General features: G+C 52.5%; 1 protein-coding gene across 1 annotated transcript in view; it reads right to left on the reverse strand.

The window, feature by feature from the left end:
- Positions 1-15,412, reverse strand: part of pex16 (peroxisomal biogenesis factor 16) — a 43,012-nt gene that overhangs the window by 24,786 nt on the left and 2,814 nt on the right. Inside the window, 4 exon segments of the mRNA XM_067978786.1 lie at positions 8,799-8,875; positions 14,083-14,118; positions 14,831-14,857; positions 14,860-15,114. Of these exon segments, the coding sequence (XP_067834887.1) occupies positions 8,799-8,875; positions 14,083-14,118; positions 14,831-14,857; positions 14,860-15,114 (395 nt within the window).

Consider the following 15,412-nt stretch of genomic DNA (forward strand, 5'->3'; position numbering starts at 1 on the left):
CACCCCTTGAACAGACTGATCCAGGACACGATTGTTTATCTTTAATTAAGGAAGACACCTCTGTCAGAGACGATCTGTCTGATGTCCCAATAAAGGATCCAGACCTAACTATGTATGTAGATGGGAGTGCCTCTATTGGTTCCTTTGGGGAGAAACTTTCGGGATATGCAATCGTGAATCAATACTGTGAAACTATTGAATCTGCTGCTTTTGAATTTCCATATTCTGCCCAACAAGCGGAACTGTTTGCATTAATAAGAGCCTGCATTTTAGGAAAAAAACTTGAGAGTGAACATCTATACAGATTCGAGATACGCTTTCGGGGTAGTTCACGATTTTGGACAGTTATGGAAAAACAGGGGATTTCTGACTTCTGCAGGTGCGCAGATTTCCCATCAGAAGTTAGTCTCAGATTTATTACAAGCCCTTATGCTACCAAGACAGATCTCGGTTATGAAATGCTCCGCCCACACGACAGGACAGACCTCAGTAGATATAGGGAATAGATATGCTGATCGGGAAGCAAAGGAAGCGTCCCAGACACAGAGGGTGGTTGTCCCTAGAATGATGAGTCAGACTAAAAGCTCAAATAAGAGCAAGTCTCCCTCTGAAAAACCAATGCCAACCATCCAAGACGTCATTAAATTACAGGAGGACGCTCCTGGCTGTGACAAGAAATTGTGGGAACAACTTGGTTGTACTTATGACTGTGTATCTAAATTGTGGCTTACCCCTGCGGGGCAGACTTGTATGTCGGATGAATTAGCAGTATGGGTTATTGAATGTGTACATTTTGCAACTCATTGTGGGGCCAAAGCTGCTAGCGATACACTGCTGGCCACATGGTGGCATCCTAGGTTGCAAGCCCTAGCCCAGGGCATCAGCAGTCGTTGCCTTATTTGTCAGAAACACAACCCTGGAAAGGCTGTGTCTTGCGAAAAGGGAAAAACCCCTTTACCTGAAGGTCCCTTTGAGACCCTCCAAATGGACTACATTGAGCTGCAAAGATGTCAGGGTTATAAATATGTTCTAATTATTGTTGATGTATTTAGTAAATGGATAGAGGCCTATCCGACAACAGATAATAAAGCCTCCACTGTTGTAAAAGTTCTGATGAAAGAGATCATTCCTAGATACGGAATCCCAAATCAATTGAGTTCAGATAACGGCCCTCATTTTGTAGGCCAGGTGAATAAGGAATTCTGCACCCAGATGGGCATTAAACAACAGTTACACTGTGCCTACAGGCCACAGGCCGCTGGGTTGGTTGAGCGTGCTAACCAGACTTTGAAAAATAAACTGGCCAAGCTGCAGGCTGAGACTGGTACTACTTGGCTCAAACTTCTTCCTATAGCCTTATTTCAGATACGTACTACCCCGGCTGGGGCAATGCGGTTAAGTCCTGCTGAAATTATATACGGTAGACCCCTCAAGACCCCGTGGAATCAAAACGTTCCGAAGACTGTCCACTTTCACCACATGACGACAGAAATGACTAACTATATTTTGTCATTAACTAAGGCATTGAGAAGCCTCCACTCTCGGGTACGAGCTGCCTACATCGAACTTCCTCCTATCGCCAGTCCATCTAAAATCGAACCTGGCATGTACGTGTTAATCAGGAATTGGACAAGGAAAGGACTGGAACCTCGTTGGGAGGGGCTCTATCAGGTTCTACTCACCACCCCTACCGCTGTGAAAGGTAGAGGGGAAGAGTGCGTGGGTTCACCTCCACCACTGTAAAACTATCAGTCCCACGTTTTAAATTTAAAATGCTAACTTCTCTTTTCTTTCAAGAAATCTTTCCTATACAGGTGCCGTGACCAGCCATGAAAGCCTTACTCCGGATCTCCTCTATTCTACTCTGCTTCACCGTGGGAGTGAACAAACAGGATACCTGTCAGCGCGACCAGCCTGAACGCATATACCACCTATGCTCAGGAGACGTACTTCGATGCAACGACCCAGATGGATTCGGAATATGGAACGTCACCCAGGTGGACGCCTCTACCGGGCTCTTGCGGCAGCCCTACCGCACGCTGATATTGGGAGCACAACAAAGGAACAGTCACTTACCATGTTACCGGACTAAATGCAAATTTGATTTTGTTTGCCACCGAAACGAAAGTGAATTCCCAGCCCCAGATCCATGCTCTAAAGGAAGGATCAGGCGCTCTGTGACTCGGGTGTCTAGGGGACTGTATTTAAATACTTTTCTTTGTATGTCTCATCTCTATGCCCAAAGCTTAAACATGTCCTCCTGCTGGGTGTGCTCCCATATCCCTACCCATTCCAAAGGAGGTATCCCTCTAAGGCCGATTCCCCTAACTTCCCCAGAAATGGCAGAATGGGTGATAAATCGGAATGAAACTGACGGGAACGGCATTAGAGACAATGGCTATGTACGAGCATACGATTTAACAGTGCCAGTTCCAGTGGGGGAGCAATGGAGAAAATACACCAACCACACCAAGTGTGGGATCAAATTTAAGGGGTGGTACCAACCCAATTACAATCGTACCTATAAGCCCCCATTCCTGATGCTCACCAACACGTCAAGGCCTCAGGGGGTAATATGCCTGTCTAAAAACACCACGGGTGGACAGGTAATGGGATGGAGCAGATGTACTCAATACATCAATGTGACAATGTACGCTAGCCCCAGTACCATCCAATGGACCGGCTACGGAAATGGGTCAGTATTGCAGCACAGACTCCGGGGGGGGGGGGGGGGGGGGGGGAACAACCTCTGGGACCAGACGGGGTGCCCCCATTCACGGAATTGCCCTCCAATCTGACAGCCTACAATGGTACGTATTTCATATGCGGCCATAAGGCATACCCATGGTTGCCTCAGAAATGGACTGGGTCCTGCTATTTGGGATATGTGGTACCATACATCCATCACTTGCCCTCCCTAGCAGATCATCGCCATTACCGACTCAAAAGGGAAATCACTGAGACAGAACGATACTTCACTATTTTGTTCCCTGGGTATGGGGTGGGCAGGACAATCAAGGAAATTCGGCTTATCGCTTCCGTCTTAGAACAAGTAGCTAATGAAACAGCAGACGCACTGCAGGACATTAACGCCGAAATGATAGCCATGCGTACAGTGGCCTTGCAAAATCGCATGGCTCTAGACTATCTGTTGGCCGAAAAAAGGGGGAACGTGTGCGCTGATTGGATCAGAGTGCTGCACCTACATACCAGATAACTCAGAAAACATAACTAATCTGGCTAAGCACATACGGGACGAAGTAAAGAAATTACGCCAAACCCCAAGGGAGGGTTGGTTAGACTGGCTTTTCGGTACCTCATGGGGAGCGTATCTAGTGCATGGATTGGTTATCCTAATTGCAGCAATACTCATTTTCGCCATAACCGTTCTTAGCATCAAAATTGTCTGCAAGATAGCCATCAACCAAATCCGAGTATAGAGCCTTGACCAATCAGAACTGTTGATTGAGCAAAGATTAGTTATCATAAATGATAAAAGGAGGGAATGAGAATACCTACGAGGTGCCCCTCTAATGAAATGCATATGTAGTAAGCTTTCAGTAGCTCAATAAGATGCCTCCATAACAAAATGGCAGTATGGTAAACCAAGGGTTAATATAAGTGGCCCATTTTGCTAGCTAGAATTAGAACAATGAGCTTTTCAAATGAGTTTATCCTTGATCATTCGTTTATGTTATTAATTTCCTGTATGAAAATGTATGCTTTATTATGAATCAAGCAAAGCGATATGATAAGCTGAATTCTGGGGTAAGCAGGTGTAGGGAGTGTTGTTTTGCAGCTACCTAATGAATGGATCCTTATTTCGGACAAGGTCGAAAAACATCCCAGGCCTGAGATAAGTGAGACTCCCTTTCCTGTGACCTACGCATGAACAGGTATCACCTGTGAGTGGTCGGTCATTATGTCAGTTAGTATGGCTTGCCCAGACTCAGCTTATGATTGGTTTTAACCCCTTGCTAATCATGTCCCTCCCCACTCTGAAAATGTATAATTGTGTGAACTCTGACTGTGTAAATTGCCTGTTCTATGAGATTGACCAGACTCTGTCAAGAGTTGAAATCAATTCTATAGATCGGGCCAGCTGCAGCTAATAAATTGTGTTAAAACTTTCAAGTGTATTCGCTTTCAGTTTTTGCTGAACCAGACTAAGAGTAAAGAATCCGGTATCGTCAGCTTACATCCCAGGGTCTTGAGGGAAGTGGCAGTGGGGATTGTGGATGCTTTGGTAATAATTTTCAAAAATTCTCTGGACTCGGCAAAGGTCCCGGCAGATTGGAAAACTGCTAATGTAACACCCTTATTTAAAAAGGGTAGTAGGCAGAAGGCTGGAAATTATAGACCAGTTAGCCTAACATCTGTGGTGGGTAAAATTTTGGAGTCTATTATTAAGGAGACAGTAGTGGAACATTTGGATAAACATAATTTAATAGGACAAAGTCAGCATGGCTTTATGAAGGGGAAGTCATGTCTGACAAATTTGCTTGAGTTCTTTGAGGACATAACGTACAGGGTGGATAAAGGGGAACCAGTGGACGTAGTGTATTTAGACTTCCAGAAGGCATTCGACAAGGTGCCACATAAAAGATTATTGCTCAAGGTAAAGAATCACTGGATTGGGGGTAATATTCTGGCATGGGTGGAGGATTGGTTATCTAACAGGAAGCAGAGAGTTGGGATAAATGGTTCATTCTCGGACTGGCAACCAGTAGCCAGTGGTGTTCCGCAGGGGTCGGTGCTGGGTCCCCAACTCTTTACAATCTATATTAACGATTTGGAGGAGGGGACCGAGTGCAACATATCAAAGTTTGCAGATGATACAAAGGTGGGAGGGAAAGTAGAGAGTGAGGAGGACATAAAAAACCTGCAGGGGGATATAGACAGGCTGGGTGAGTGGGCGGAGATTTGGCAGATGCAATACAATATTGGAAAATGTGAGGTTATGCACTTTGGCAGGAAAAATCAGAGAGCAAGTTATTATCTTAATGGCGAGAAACTGGAAAGTACTGCAGTACAAAGGGATCTGGGAGTCCGAGTGCAAGAAAATCAAAAAGTTAGTTTGCAGGTGCAGCAGGTGATCAAGAAGGCCAACGGAATGTTGGCTTTTATTGCTAGGGGGATAGAATATAAAAACAGGGAGGTATTGCTGCAGTTATATAAGGTATTGGTGAGACCGCACCTGGAATACTGCATACAGTTTTGGTCTCCATACTTAAGAAAAGACATACTTGCTCTCGAGGCAGTACAAAGAAGGTTCACTCGGTTAATCCCGGGGATGAGGGGGTGGACATATGAGGAGAGGTTGAGTAGATTGGGACTCTACTCATTGGAGTTCAGAAGAATGAGAGGCGATCTTATTGAAACATATAAGATTGTGAAGGGGCTTGATCGGGTGGATGCGGTAAGGATGTTCCCAAGGATGGGTGAAACTAGAACGAGGGGGCATAATCTTAGAATAAGGGGCTGCTCTTTCAAAACTGAGATGAGGAGAAACTTCTTCACTCAGAGGGTGGTAGGTCTGTGGAATTTGCTGCCCCAGGAAGCTGTGGAAGCTACATCATTAAATAAATTTAAAACAGAAATAGACAGTTTCCTGGAAGTAAAGGCAATTAGGGGTTACGGGGAGCGGGCAGGAAATTGGACATGAATTTAGATTTGAGGTTAGGATCAGATCAGCCATGATCTTAGTGAATGGCGGAGCAGGCTCGAGGGGCCGATTGGCCTACTCCTGCTCCTATTTCTTATGTAAGAAGCTTGACACCATCCAGGACAAAGCAGCCCGTTTGATTGGCACCCCATCTACCACCCTAAACATTCACTCCCTTCACCACCGGCGCACTGTGGCTGCAGTGTGTACCATCCACAGGATGCACTGCAGCAACTCGCCAAGGCTTCTTCAACAGCACCTCCCAAACCCGCGACCTCTACCACCTAGAAGGACAAGAGCAGCAGGTACATGGGAACAACACCACCTGCACGTTCCCCTCCAAGTCACATACCATCCCGACTTGGAAATATATCGCCGTTCCTTCATTGTCGCTGGGTCAAAATCCTGGAACTCCCTTCCTAACAGCACTGTGGGAGAACCGTCACCACACGGACTGCAGCGGTTCAAGAAGGCGGCTCACCACCACCTTCTCAAGGGCAATTAGGGATGGGAAATAAATGCCGGCCTCGCCAGCGACGCCCACATCTCGTGAATGAATTTTTTAAAAATCTAATCGAGGGGTTTGGGTGGTTTGTATATAGAATAACAGATACCCGGGAGTGAGTTACAGACTGGAATCTAATCGAGGGGTTCGGGGGGTTTATATCTCGAATAACAGATACCCGGGAGTGAGTTACAGGCTGGAATCTAATCGAGGGGTTCGGGGTGTTTATATATAGAATAACAGATACCCGGGAGTGAGATACAGGCTGGAATCTAATGGAGGGGTTCGGGGGGTTTATATATAGAATAACATACCCGGGAGTGAGTTACAGGCTGGAATCTAATCGAGGGGTTCGGGGGGTTTATATATAGAATAACAGATACCCGCGAGTGAGTTACAGGCTGGAATCTAATCGAGGGGTTCGGGGGGGTTTATATATAGAATAACAGATACCCGGGAGTGAGTTACAGGCTGGAATCTAATCGAGGGGTTCGGGTGGTTTAGATATAGAATAACAGATACCCGGGAGTGAGTCACAGGCTGGAATCTAATCGAGGGGTTCGGGGGGTTTATATATAGAATAACAGATACCCGGGAGTGAGTGACAGGCTGGAATCTAATCGAGGGGTTCGGGTGGTTTAGATATAGAATAACAGATACCCGGGAGTGAGTCACAGGCTGGAATCTAATCGAGGGGTTCGGGGGGTTTATATATTGAATAACAGATACCCGGGAGTGAGTCACAGGCTGGAATCTATTCGAGGGGTTCGGGGGGGTTTATATATAGAATAACAGATACCCGGGAGTGAGTTACAGGCTGGAATCTAATCGAGGGGTTCGGGGGGGTTTATATATTGAATAACAGATACCCGGGAGTGAGTTACAGGCTGGAATCTATTCGAGGGGTTCGGGGGGGTTTATATATAGAATAACAGATACCCGGGAGTGAGTTACAGGCTGGAATCTAATCGAGGGGTTCGGGGGGTTTATATATAGAATAACAGATACCCGGGAGTGAGTTACAGGCTGGAATCTAATCGAGGGGTTCGGGGGGTTTATATATAGAATAACAGATACCCGGGAGTGAGTTACAGGCTGGAATCTAATCGAGGGGTTCGGGGGGTTTATATACAGAATAACAGATACCCGGGAGTGAGTTACAGGCTGGAATCTAATCGAGGGGTTCGGGGGGTTTATATATAGAATAACAGATACCCGGGAGTGAGTTACAGGCTGGAATCTAATCGAGGGGTTCGGGGGGTTTATATATAGAATAACAGATACCCGGGAGTGAGTTACAGGCTGGAATCTAATCGAGGGGTTCGGGGGGTTTATATATAGAATAACAGATACCCGGGAGTGAGTTACAGGCTGGAATCTAATCGAGGGGTTCGGGGGGTTTATATATAGAATAACAGATACCCGGGAGTGAGTTACAGGCTGGAATCTAATCGAGGGGTTCGGGGGGTTTATATACAGAATAACAGATACCCAGGAGTGAGTTACAGGCTGGAATCTAATCGAGGGGTTCGGGGGGTTTATATATAGAATAACAGATACCCGGGAGTGAGTTACAGGCTGGAATCTAATCGAGGGGTTCGGGGGGTTTATATATAGAGTAACAGATACCCGGGAGTGAGTTACAGGCAGTTTGATCACTGTGTGTGTTAGCCTATTGTAGCAGTGGTCCTGGGTGGGGAGGTGGGGTGTAGCAGTGGTCCTGGGTGGGGAGGGTGGGGTGTAGCAGTGGTCCTGGGTGGGGAGGTGGGGTGTAGCAGTGGTCCTGGGTGGGGAGGGTGGGGTGTAGCAGTGGTCCTGGGTGGGGAGGGTGGGGTGTAGCAGTGGTCCTGGGTGGGGAGGGTGGGGTGTAGCAGTGGTCCTGGGTGGGGAGGGTGGGGTGTAGCAGTGGTCCTGGGTGGGGAGGTGGGGTGTAGCAGTGGTCCTGGGTGGGGAGGTGGGGTGTAGCAGTGGTCTTGGGTGGGGAGGTGGGGTGTAGCAGTGGTCCTGGGTGGGGAGGTGGGGTGTAGCAGTGGTCCTGGGTGGGGAGGTGGGGTGTAGCAGTGGTCTTGGGTGGGGTGTAGCAGTGGTCCTGGGTGGGGAGGTGGGGTGTAGCAGTGGTCCTGGGTGGGGAGGTGGGGTGTAGCAGTGGTCCTGGGTGGGGTGTAGCAGTGGTCCTGGGTGGGGTGTAGCAGTGGTCCTGGGTGGGGAGGTGGGGTGTAGCAGTGGTCCTGGGTGGGGAGGTGGGGTGTAGCAGTGGTCTTGGGTGGGGAGGTGGGGTGTAGCAGTGGTCTTGGGTGGGGAGGTGGGGTGTAGCAGTGGTCTTGGGTGGGGAGGTGGGGTGTAGCAGTGGTCCTGGGTGGGGTGTAGCAGTGGTCCTGGGTGGGGTGTAGCAGTGGTCCTGGGTGGGGTGTAGCAGTGGTCCTGGGTGGGGAGGTGGGGTGTAGCAGGGTTGACCTGGACCTTTCGTACAGTGTTGCTGTGCTTTCTAGATGGTAATAAAAACAGGAAATGCTGGGAATACTCAGCAAGTCAGGCAGCGTGTGTGGAGAGAGAGTTAACGGTTCAGGTCGATGACCTGTCGACAGAACGGTCCTGTCTTTCTAACCAGTGATGGGAGGTGACACTTACCACCAGAGGTGTCTGAGGAACACCGTTCCTTAGTATCCCGTCATTGACCAGCACCAGCAGGTTCGATGCAGAGTACACTGTCAAACAGACACAAGCTCAGTTTAAAAGCTGGCCCAGGAGGGAGACACTCAAGTATCCTGATCCCCACCAGCTCTGACTGCAGTTGGTGAACCTCAGTCCCTCGCCCAACGAATGACAAATTACCAGAAACCCAGACAGATCTGTGACCAGAAACTGATCTTTAATACGGGTATTTCAGGAGGTCTTTTACCCTGTGAACAGCACTGAGTGTTGGGCGTGATTCAGATTCCTGGAACTGGCCTCGAGGTAAACTTCAAAGCCCCACTCTCCCCATGTACATCATTTACTTTAAGATGTCCCAAACCACCCACGGCCTCAACCCACTGACGATTCACTCGACATTTTTACAGCTCCGATGACTGGGAGATCAGGGGCTGACACTGTGGCTGTTCACAGAACTCAGAACAAATCCATCTCGACCCAGGAGACAGTCTGTTGGTCACTCCCCCATCTCCAGTATCAAGTACGGGTTTAATTCGTATCAGTTATGACCGGAAATTAAATCAGAAACGTCCCAGTGTGGAATTCTCAGTCACTCCCACCCCAGTCTGTGATCAGGAGACTGTCCTCAGTCACTCCCACCCCAGTCTGTGATCAGGAGACTGTTGTCAGTCACTCCCCCCCAGTCTGTGATCAGGAGACTGTCCTCAGTCACTCCCACCCCAGTCTGTGATCAGGAGACTGTTCCTCAGTCACTCCCACCCCAGTCTGTGATCAGGAGACTGTCCTCAGTCACTCCCACCCCAGTCTGTGATCAGGAGACTGTCCTCAGTCACTCCCCACCCCAGTCTGTGATCAGGAGACTGTCTCAGTCATCCCACCACCAGTCTGTGATCAGGAGACTGTCTCAGTCACTCACACCCCAGTCTGTGATCAGGAGACTGTTCTCAGTCACTCCCACCCCAGTCTGTGATCAGGAGACTGTCCTCAGTCACTCCCACCCCAGTCTGTGATCAGGAGACTGTCCTCAGTCACTCCCACCCCAGTCTGTGATCAGGAGACTGTCCTCAGTCACTCCCACCCCAGTCAGTGATCAGGAGACTGTCCTCAGTCACTCCCACCCCAGTCAGTGATCAGGAGACTGTCCTCAGTAACTCCCACCCCAGTCTGTGATCAGGAGACTGTCCTCAGTAACTCCCATCCCAGTCCTGTGATCAGGAGACTGTCCTCAGTCACTCCCACCCCAGTCTGTGATCAGGAGACTGTCCTCAGTCACTCCCACCCCAGTCTGTGATCAGGAGACTGTCCTCAGTCACTCCCACCCCAGTCTGTGATCAGGAGACTGTCCTCAGTCACTCCCACCCCAGTCTGTGATCAGGAGACTGTCCTCAGTCACTCCCACCCCAGTCTGTGATCAGGATACTGTCCTCAGTCACTCCCACCCCAGTCTGTGATCAGGAGACTGTCCTCAGTCACTCCCACCCCGGTCTGTGATCAGGAGACTGTCCTCAGTCACTCCCACCCCGGTCTGTGATCAGGAGACTGTCCTCAGTCACTCCCACCCCGGTCTGTGATCAGGAGACTGTCCTCAGTCACTCCCACCCCGGTCTGTGATCAGGAGACTGTTCTCAGTCACTCCCACCCCCGGTCTGTGATCAGGAGACTGTCCTCAGTCACTCCCACCCCAGTCTGTGATCAGGAGACTGTCCTCAGTCACTCCCACCCCGGTCTGTGATCAGAGACTGTCCTCAGTCACTCCCACCCCAGACTGTGATCAGGAGACTGTCCTCAGTCACTCCCACCCCGGTCTGTGATCAGGAGACTGTCCTCAGTCCACTCCCACCCCGGTCTGTGATCAGGAGACTGTCCCTCAGTCACTCCCACCCCGGTCTGTGATCAGGGTCTGTGATCAGGAGACTGTCCTCAGTCCACTCCCACCCCGGTCTGTGATCAGGAGACTGTCCTCAGTCACTCCCACCCCGGTCTGTGATCAGGAGACTGTCCTCAGTCACTCCCACCCCGGTCTGTGATCAGGAGACTGTCCTCAGTCACTCCACCCCGGTCTGTGATCAGGAGACTGTCCTCAGTCACTCCCACCCCGGTCTGTCAAGGAGACTGTCCTCAGTCACTCCCGGCTGATCAGGAGACTGTCCTCAGTCACTCCCACCCCAGTCTGTGATCAGTGAGACTGTCCTCAGTCACTCCCACCCCAGTCTGTGATCAGGAGACTGTCCTCAGTCACTCCCACCCCAGTCTGTGATCAGGAGACTGTCCTCAGTCACTCCCACCCCAGTCTGTGATCAGGAGACTGTCCTCAGTCACTCCCACCCAGTCTGTGATCAGGAGACTGTCCTCAGTCACTCCCACCCCAGTCTGTGATCAGAGACTCAGTCCTCAGTCTGTGATCAGGAGACTGTCCTCAGTCACTCCCACCCCAGTCTGTGATCAGGAGACTGTCCTCAGATCACTCCCACCCCAGTCTGTGATCAGGAGACTGTCCTCAGTCACTCCCACCCAGTCTGTGATCAGGATACTGTCCTCAGTCACTCCCACCCCAGTCTGTGATCAGGAGACTGTCCTCAGTCACTCCCACCCCAGTCTGTGATCAGGAGACTGTCCTCAGTCACTCCCACCCCAGTCTGTGATCAGGAGACTGTCCTCAGTCACTCCCACCCCAGTCTGTGATCAGGAGACTGTCCTCAGTCACTCCCACCCCAGTCTGTGATCAGGAGACTGTCCTCAGTCACTCCACCCCAGTCTGTGATCAGGAGACTGTCCTCAGTCACTCCCACCCCAGTCTGTGATCAGGAGACTGTCCTCAGTCACTCCCACCCCGGTCTGTGATCAGGAGACTGTCCTCAGTCACTCCCACCCCGGTCTGTGGTCAGGAGACTGTCCTCAGTCACTCCCACCCCGGTCTGTGATCAGGAGACTGTCCTCAGTCACTCCCACCCCGGTCTGTGATCAGGAGACTGTCCTCAGTCACTCCCACCCCGGTCTGTGATCAGGAGACTGTCTCAGTCACTCCCACCCAGTCTGTGATCAGGAGACTGTCCTCAGTCACTCCCACCACGGTCTGTGATCAGGAGACTGTCCTCAGGCACTCCCACCCCGGTCTGTGATCAGGAGACTGTCCTCAGTCACTCCCACCCCAGTCTGTGATCAGGAGACTGTCCTCAGTCACTCCCACCCCAGTCTGTGATCAGGAGACTGTCCTCACTCACTCCCACCCCAGTCTGTGATCAGGAGACTGTCCTCACTCACTCGCACCCCAGTCTGTGATCAGGAGACTGTCCTCAGTCACTCCCACCCCAGTCTGTGATCAGGAGACTGTCCTCAGTCACTCCCACCCCAGTCTGTGATCAGGAGACTGTCCTCAGTCACTCCCACCCCAGTCTGTGATCAGGAGACTGTCCTCAGTCACTCCCACCCCAGTCTGTGATCAGGAGACTGTCCTCAGTCACTCCCACCCCAGTCTGTGATCAGGAGACTGGTCCTCAGTCACTCCCACCCCAGTCTGTGATCAGGAGACTGTCCTCAGTCACTCCCACCCCAGTCTGTGATCAGGAGACTGTCCTCAGTCACTCCACCCCAGTCTGTGATCAGGAGACTGTCCTCAGTCACTCCCACCCCAGTCTGTGATCAGGAGACTGTCCTCAGTCACTCCCACCCGGTCTGTGATCAGGAGACTGTCCTCAGTCACTCCCACCCGGTCTGTGATCAGGAGACTGTCCTCAGTCACTCCCACCCGGTCTGTGATCAGGAGACTGTCCTCAGTCACTCCACCCCGGTCTGTGATCAGGAGACTGTCCTCAGTCACTCCACCCCGGTCTGTGATCAGGAGACTGTCCTCAGTCACTCCCACCCCGGTCTGTGATCAGGAGACTGTCCTCAGTCACTCCCACCCCGGTCTGTGATCAGGAGACTGTCCTCAGTCACTCCCACCCCGGTCTGTGATCAGGAGACTGTCCTCAGTCACTCCACCCCAGTCTGTGATCAGGAGACTGTCCTCAGTCACTCCCACCCCAGTCTTGATCAGGAGACTGTCCTCAGTCACTCCCACCCCAGTCCTGTGATCAGGAGACTGTCCTCAGTCACTCCCACCCCAGTCCTGTGATCAGGAGCCTGTCCTCAGTCACTCCCACCCCAGTCTGTGATCAGGAGACTGTCCTCAGTCACTCCCACCCCAGTCTGTGATCAGGAGACTGTCCTCAGTCACTCCCACCCCAGTCTGTGATCAGGACTGTCCTCAGTCACTCCCCACCCCAGTCTGTGATCAGGGACTGTCCCAGTCACTCCCACCCCAGTCTGTGATCAGGAGACTGTCCTCAGTCACTCCCACCCCAGTCTGTGATCAGGAGACTGTCCTCAGTCACTCCCACCCCAGTCTGTGATCAGGAGACTGTCCTCAGTCACTCCCACCCCAGTCTGTGATCAGGAGACTGTCCTCAGTCACTCCCACCCCAGTCTGTGATCAGGAGACTGTCCTCAGTCACTCCCACCCCAGTCTGTGATCAGGAGACTGTCCTCAGTCACTCCCACCCCAGTCTGTGATCAGGAGACTGTCTCAGTCACTCCCACCCCAGTCTGTGATCAGGAGACTGTCCTCAGTCACTCCCACCCCCAGTCTGTGATCAGGAGACTGTCCTCAGTCACTCCCACCCAGTCTGTGATCAGGAGACTGTTCTCAGTCACCTCCCACCCCAGTCTGTGATCAGAGAGACTGTCTCAGTCACTCCCACCCCAGTCTGTGATCAGGAGACTGTCCTCAGTCCTCCCACCCCAGTCTGTGATCAGGAGACTGTCCTCAGTCTCCCCACCCCAGTCTGTGATCAGGAGACTGTTCTCAGTCACTCCCACCCCGGTCTGTGATCAGAGACTGTCCTCAGTCACTCCCACCCCGGTCTGTGATCAGGAGACTGTCCTCAGTCACTCCCACCCAGTCTGTGATCAGGAGACTGTCCTCAGTCACTCCCACCCCAGTCTGTGATCAGGAGACTGTCCTCAGTCACTCCCACCCCAGTCTGTGATCAGGAGACTGTCCTCAGTCACTCCCACCCCGTCTGTGATCAGGAGACTGTCCTCAGTCACTCCCACCCCGGTCTGTGATCAGGAGACTGTCCTCAGTCACTCCCACCCCAGTCTGTGATCAGGAGACTGTCCTCAGTCACTGGGAATAATGCGAGGGGTCCCTCTCATCCGACTCTCCCCACTGAATATCATCACCCCCACCCCAATCCTGACCCTCACCCCTCATACATACCGAGCTCTGAGAGTTCATGGGAATCAGCAAACCGGCCTGCAAGAGAAAGAAACAAACCGTCACACTGACCTCCCCCCCGGACACACCCGGACACCCCGGGAGACTCCCTCCCCCCCTCCCCCCCCACCTCTCCCTCCCCCCCCCTCCTCCCCCACCTCCCACCCCTCCCCCCTCCCCCCCCTCCCTCCCCCTCCTCCCACCCCTCCCCCCCCTCCTCCCTCCTCCCTCCTCGGCCATCAGATACGACAGTCCGCGGCCCCGCTCTCACTCTCCCCTCCTCTCCCTCACCCACCTCCCCCCCCTCCCCCCCCTCCTCCCTCCTCCCTCCTCGGCCATCAGATACGACAGTCCGCGGCCCCGCTCTCACTCTCCCCTCCTCTCCTCACCCACCTCCCCCCCCTCCCCCCCCCCCCCCCCCTCCTCCCTCCTCCTCCTCGGCCATCAGATACGACAGTCCGCGGCCCCGCTCTCACTCTCCCCTCCTCTTCCCTCACCCACCTCCCCCCCCCTCCCCCCCTCCCTCCCTCCCCCCTCCACCCTTCCCTCCTCCCCCCCTCCTCCCCCTCCCCCCTCCCCCCTCCCTCACCCTCCCTCCCCCTCACCCTCCCTCCCCCTCCCCCTCCCTCCCCTCCCCTCCCCTCCCCCTCCTCCTCCCCTCCCCCTCCTCCTCCCCCTCCTCCTCCCCTCCCCTCCTCCTCCCCTCCCCCTCCTCCTCCCCTCCCCCTCCTCCTCCCCTCCCCTCACTGACCGGCCATCAGATACGACAGTCCGCGGCCGAGCTCTCAAGTTGGGCGGTAACGGCCGGGTTCCTGGTGACGTAATCCTGGTACCGACAAACAGGGCCCGGAGCCGCGAGCCGCACACCGCCGCCATGACAGGCCCGCCACACTTCCGGGTCACCGCCGCCATGACAGGCCCGCCACACTTCCGGGTCACCGCCGCCATGACAGGCCCGCCACACTTCCGGGTCACCGCCGCCATGACAGGCCCGCCACACTTCCGGGTCACCGCCGCCATGACAGGCCCGCCACACTTCCGGGTCAGAGAGATGATCAGAGAGATGATCAGAGAGATGATCAGAGAGAGGATCAGAGAGATGATCAGAGAGATGATCAGAGAGATGATCAGAGAGATGATCAGAGAGAGGATCAGAGAGATGATCAGAGAGAGGATCAGAGAGATGATCAGAGAGATGATCAGAGAGATGATCAGAGAGAGGATCAGAGAGATGATCAGAGAGAGGATCAGAGAGATGATCAGAGAGAGATCAGAGAGAGGATCAGAGAGAGGATCAGAGAGAGGATCAGAGAGATGATCAGAGAGAGGATCA

This window comes from Heptranchias perlo, unplaced genomic scaffold, assembly GCF_035084215.1.
Source record: "Heptranchias perlo isolate sHepPer1 unplaced genomic scaffold, sHepPer1.hap1 HAP1_SCAFFOLD_388, whole genome shotgun sequence".
In the NCBI taxonomy this organism is placed as follows: domain Eukaryota; kingdom Metazoa; phylum Chordata; class Chondrichthyes; order Hexanchiformes; family Hexanchidae; genus Heptranchias; species Heptranchias perlo.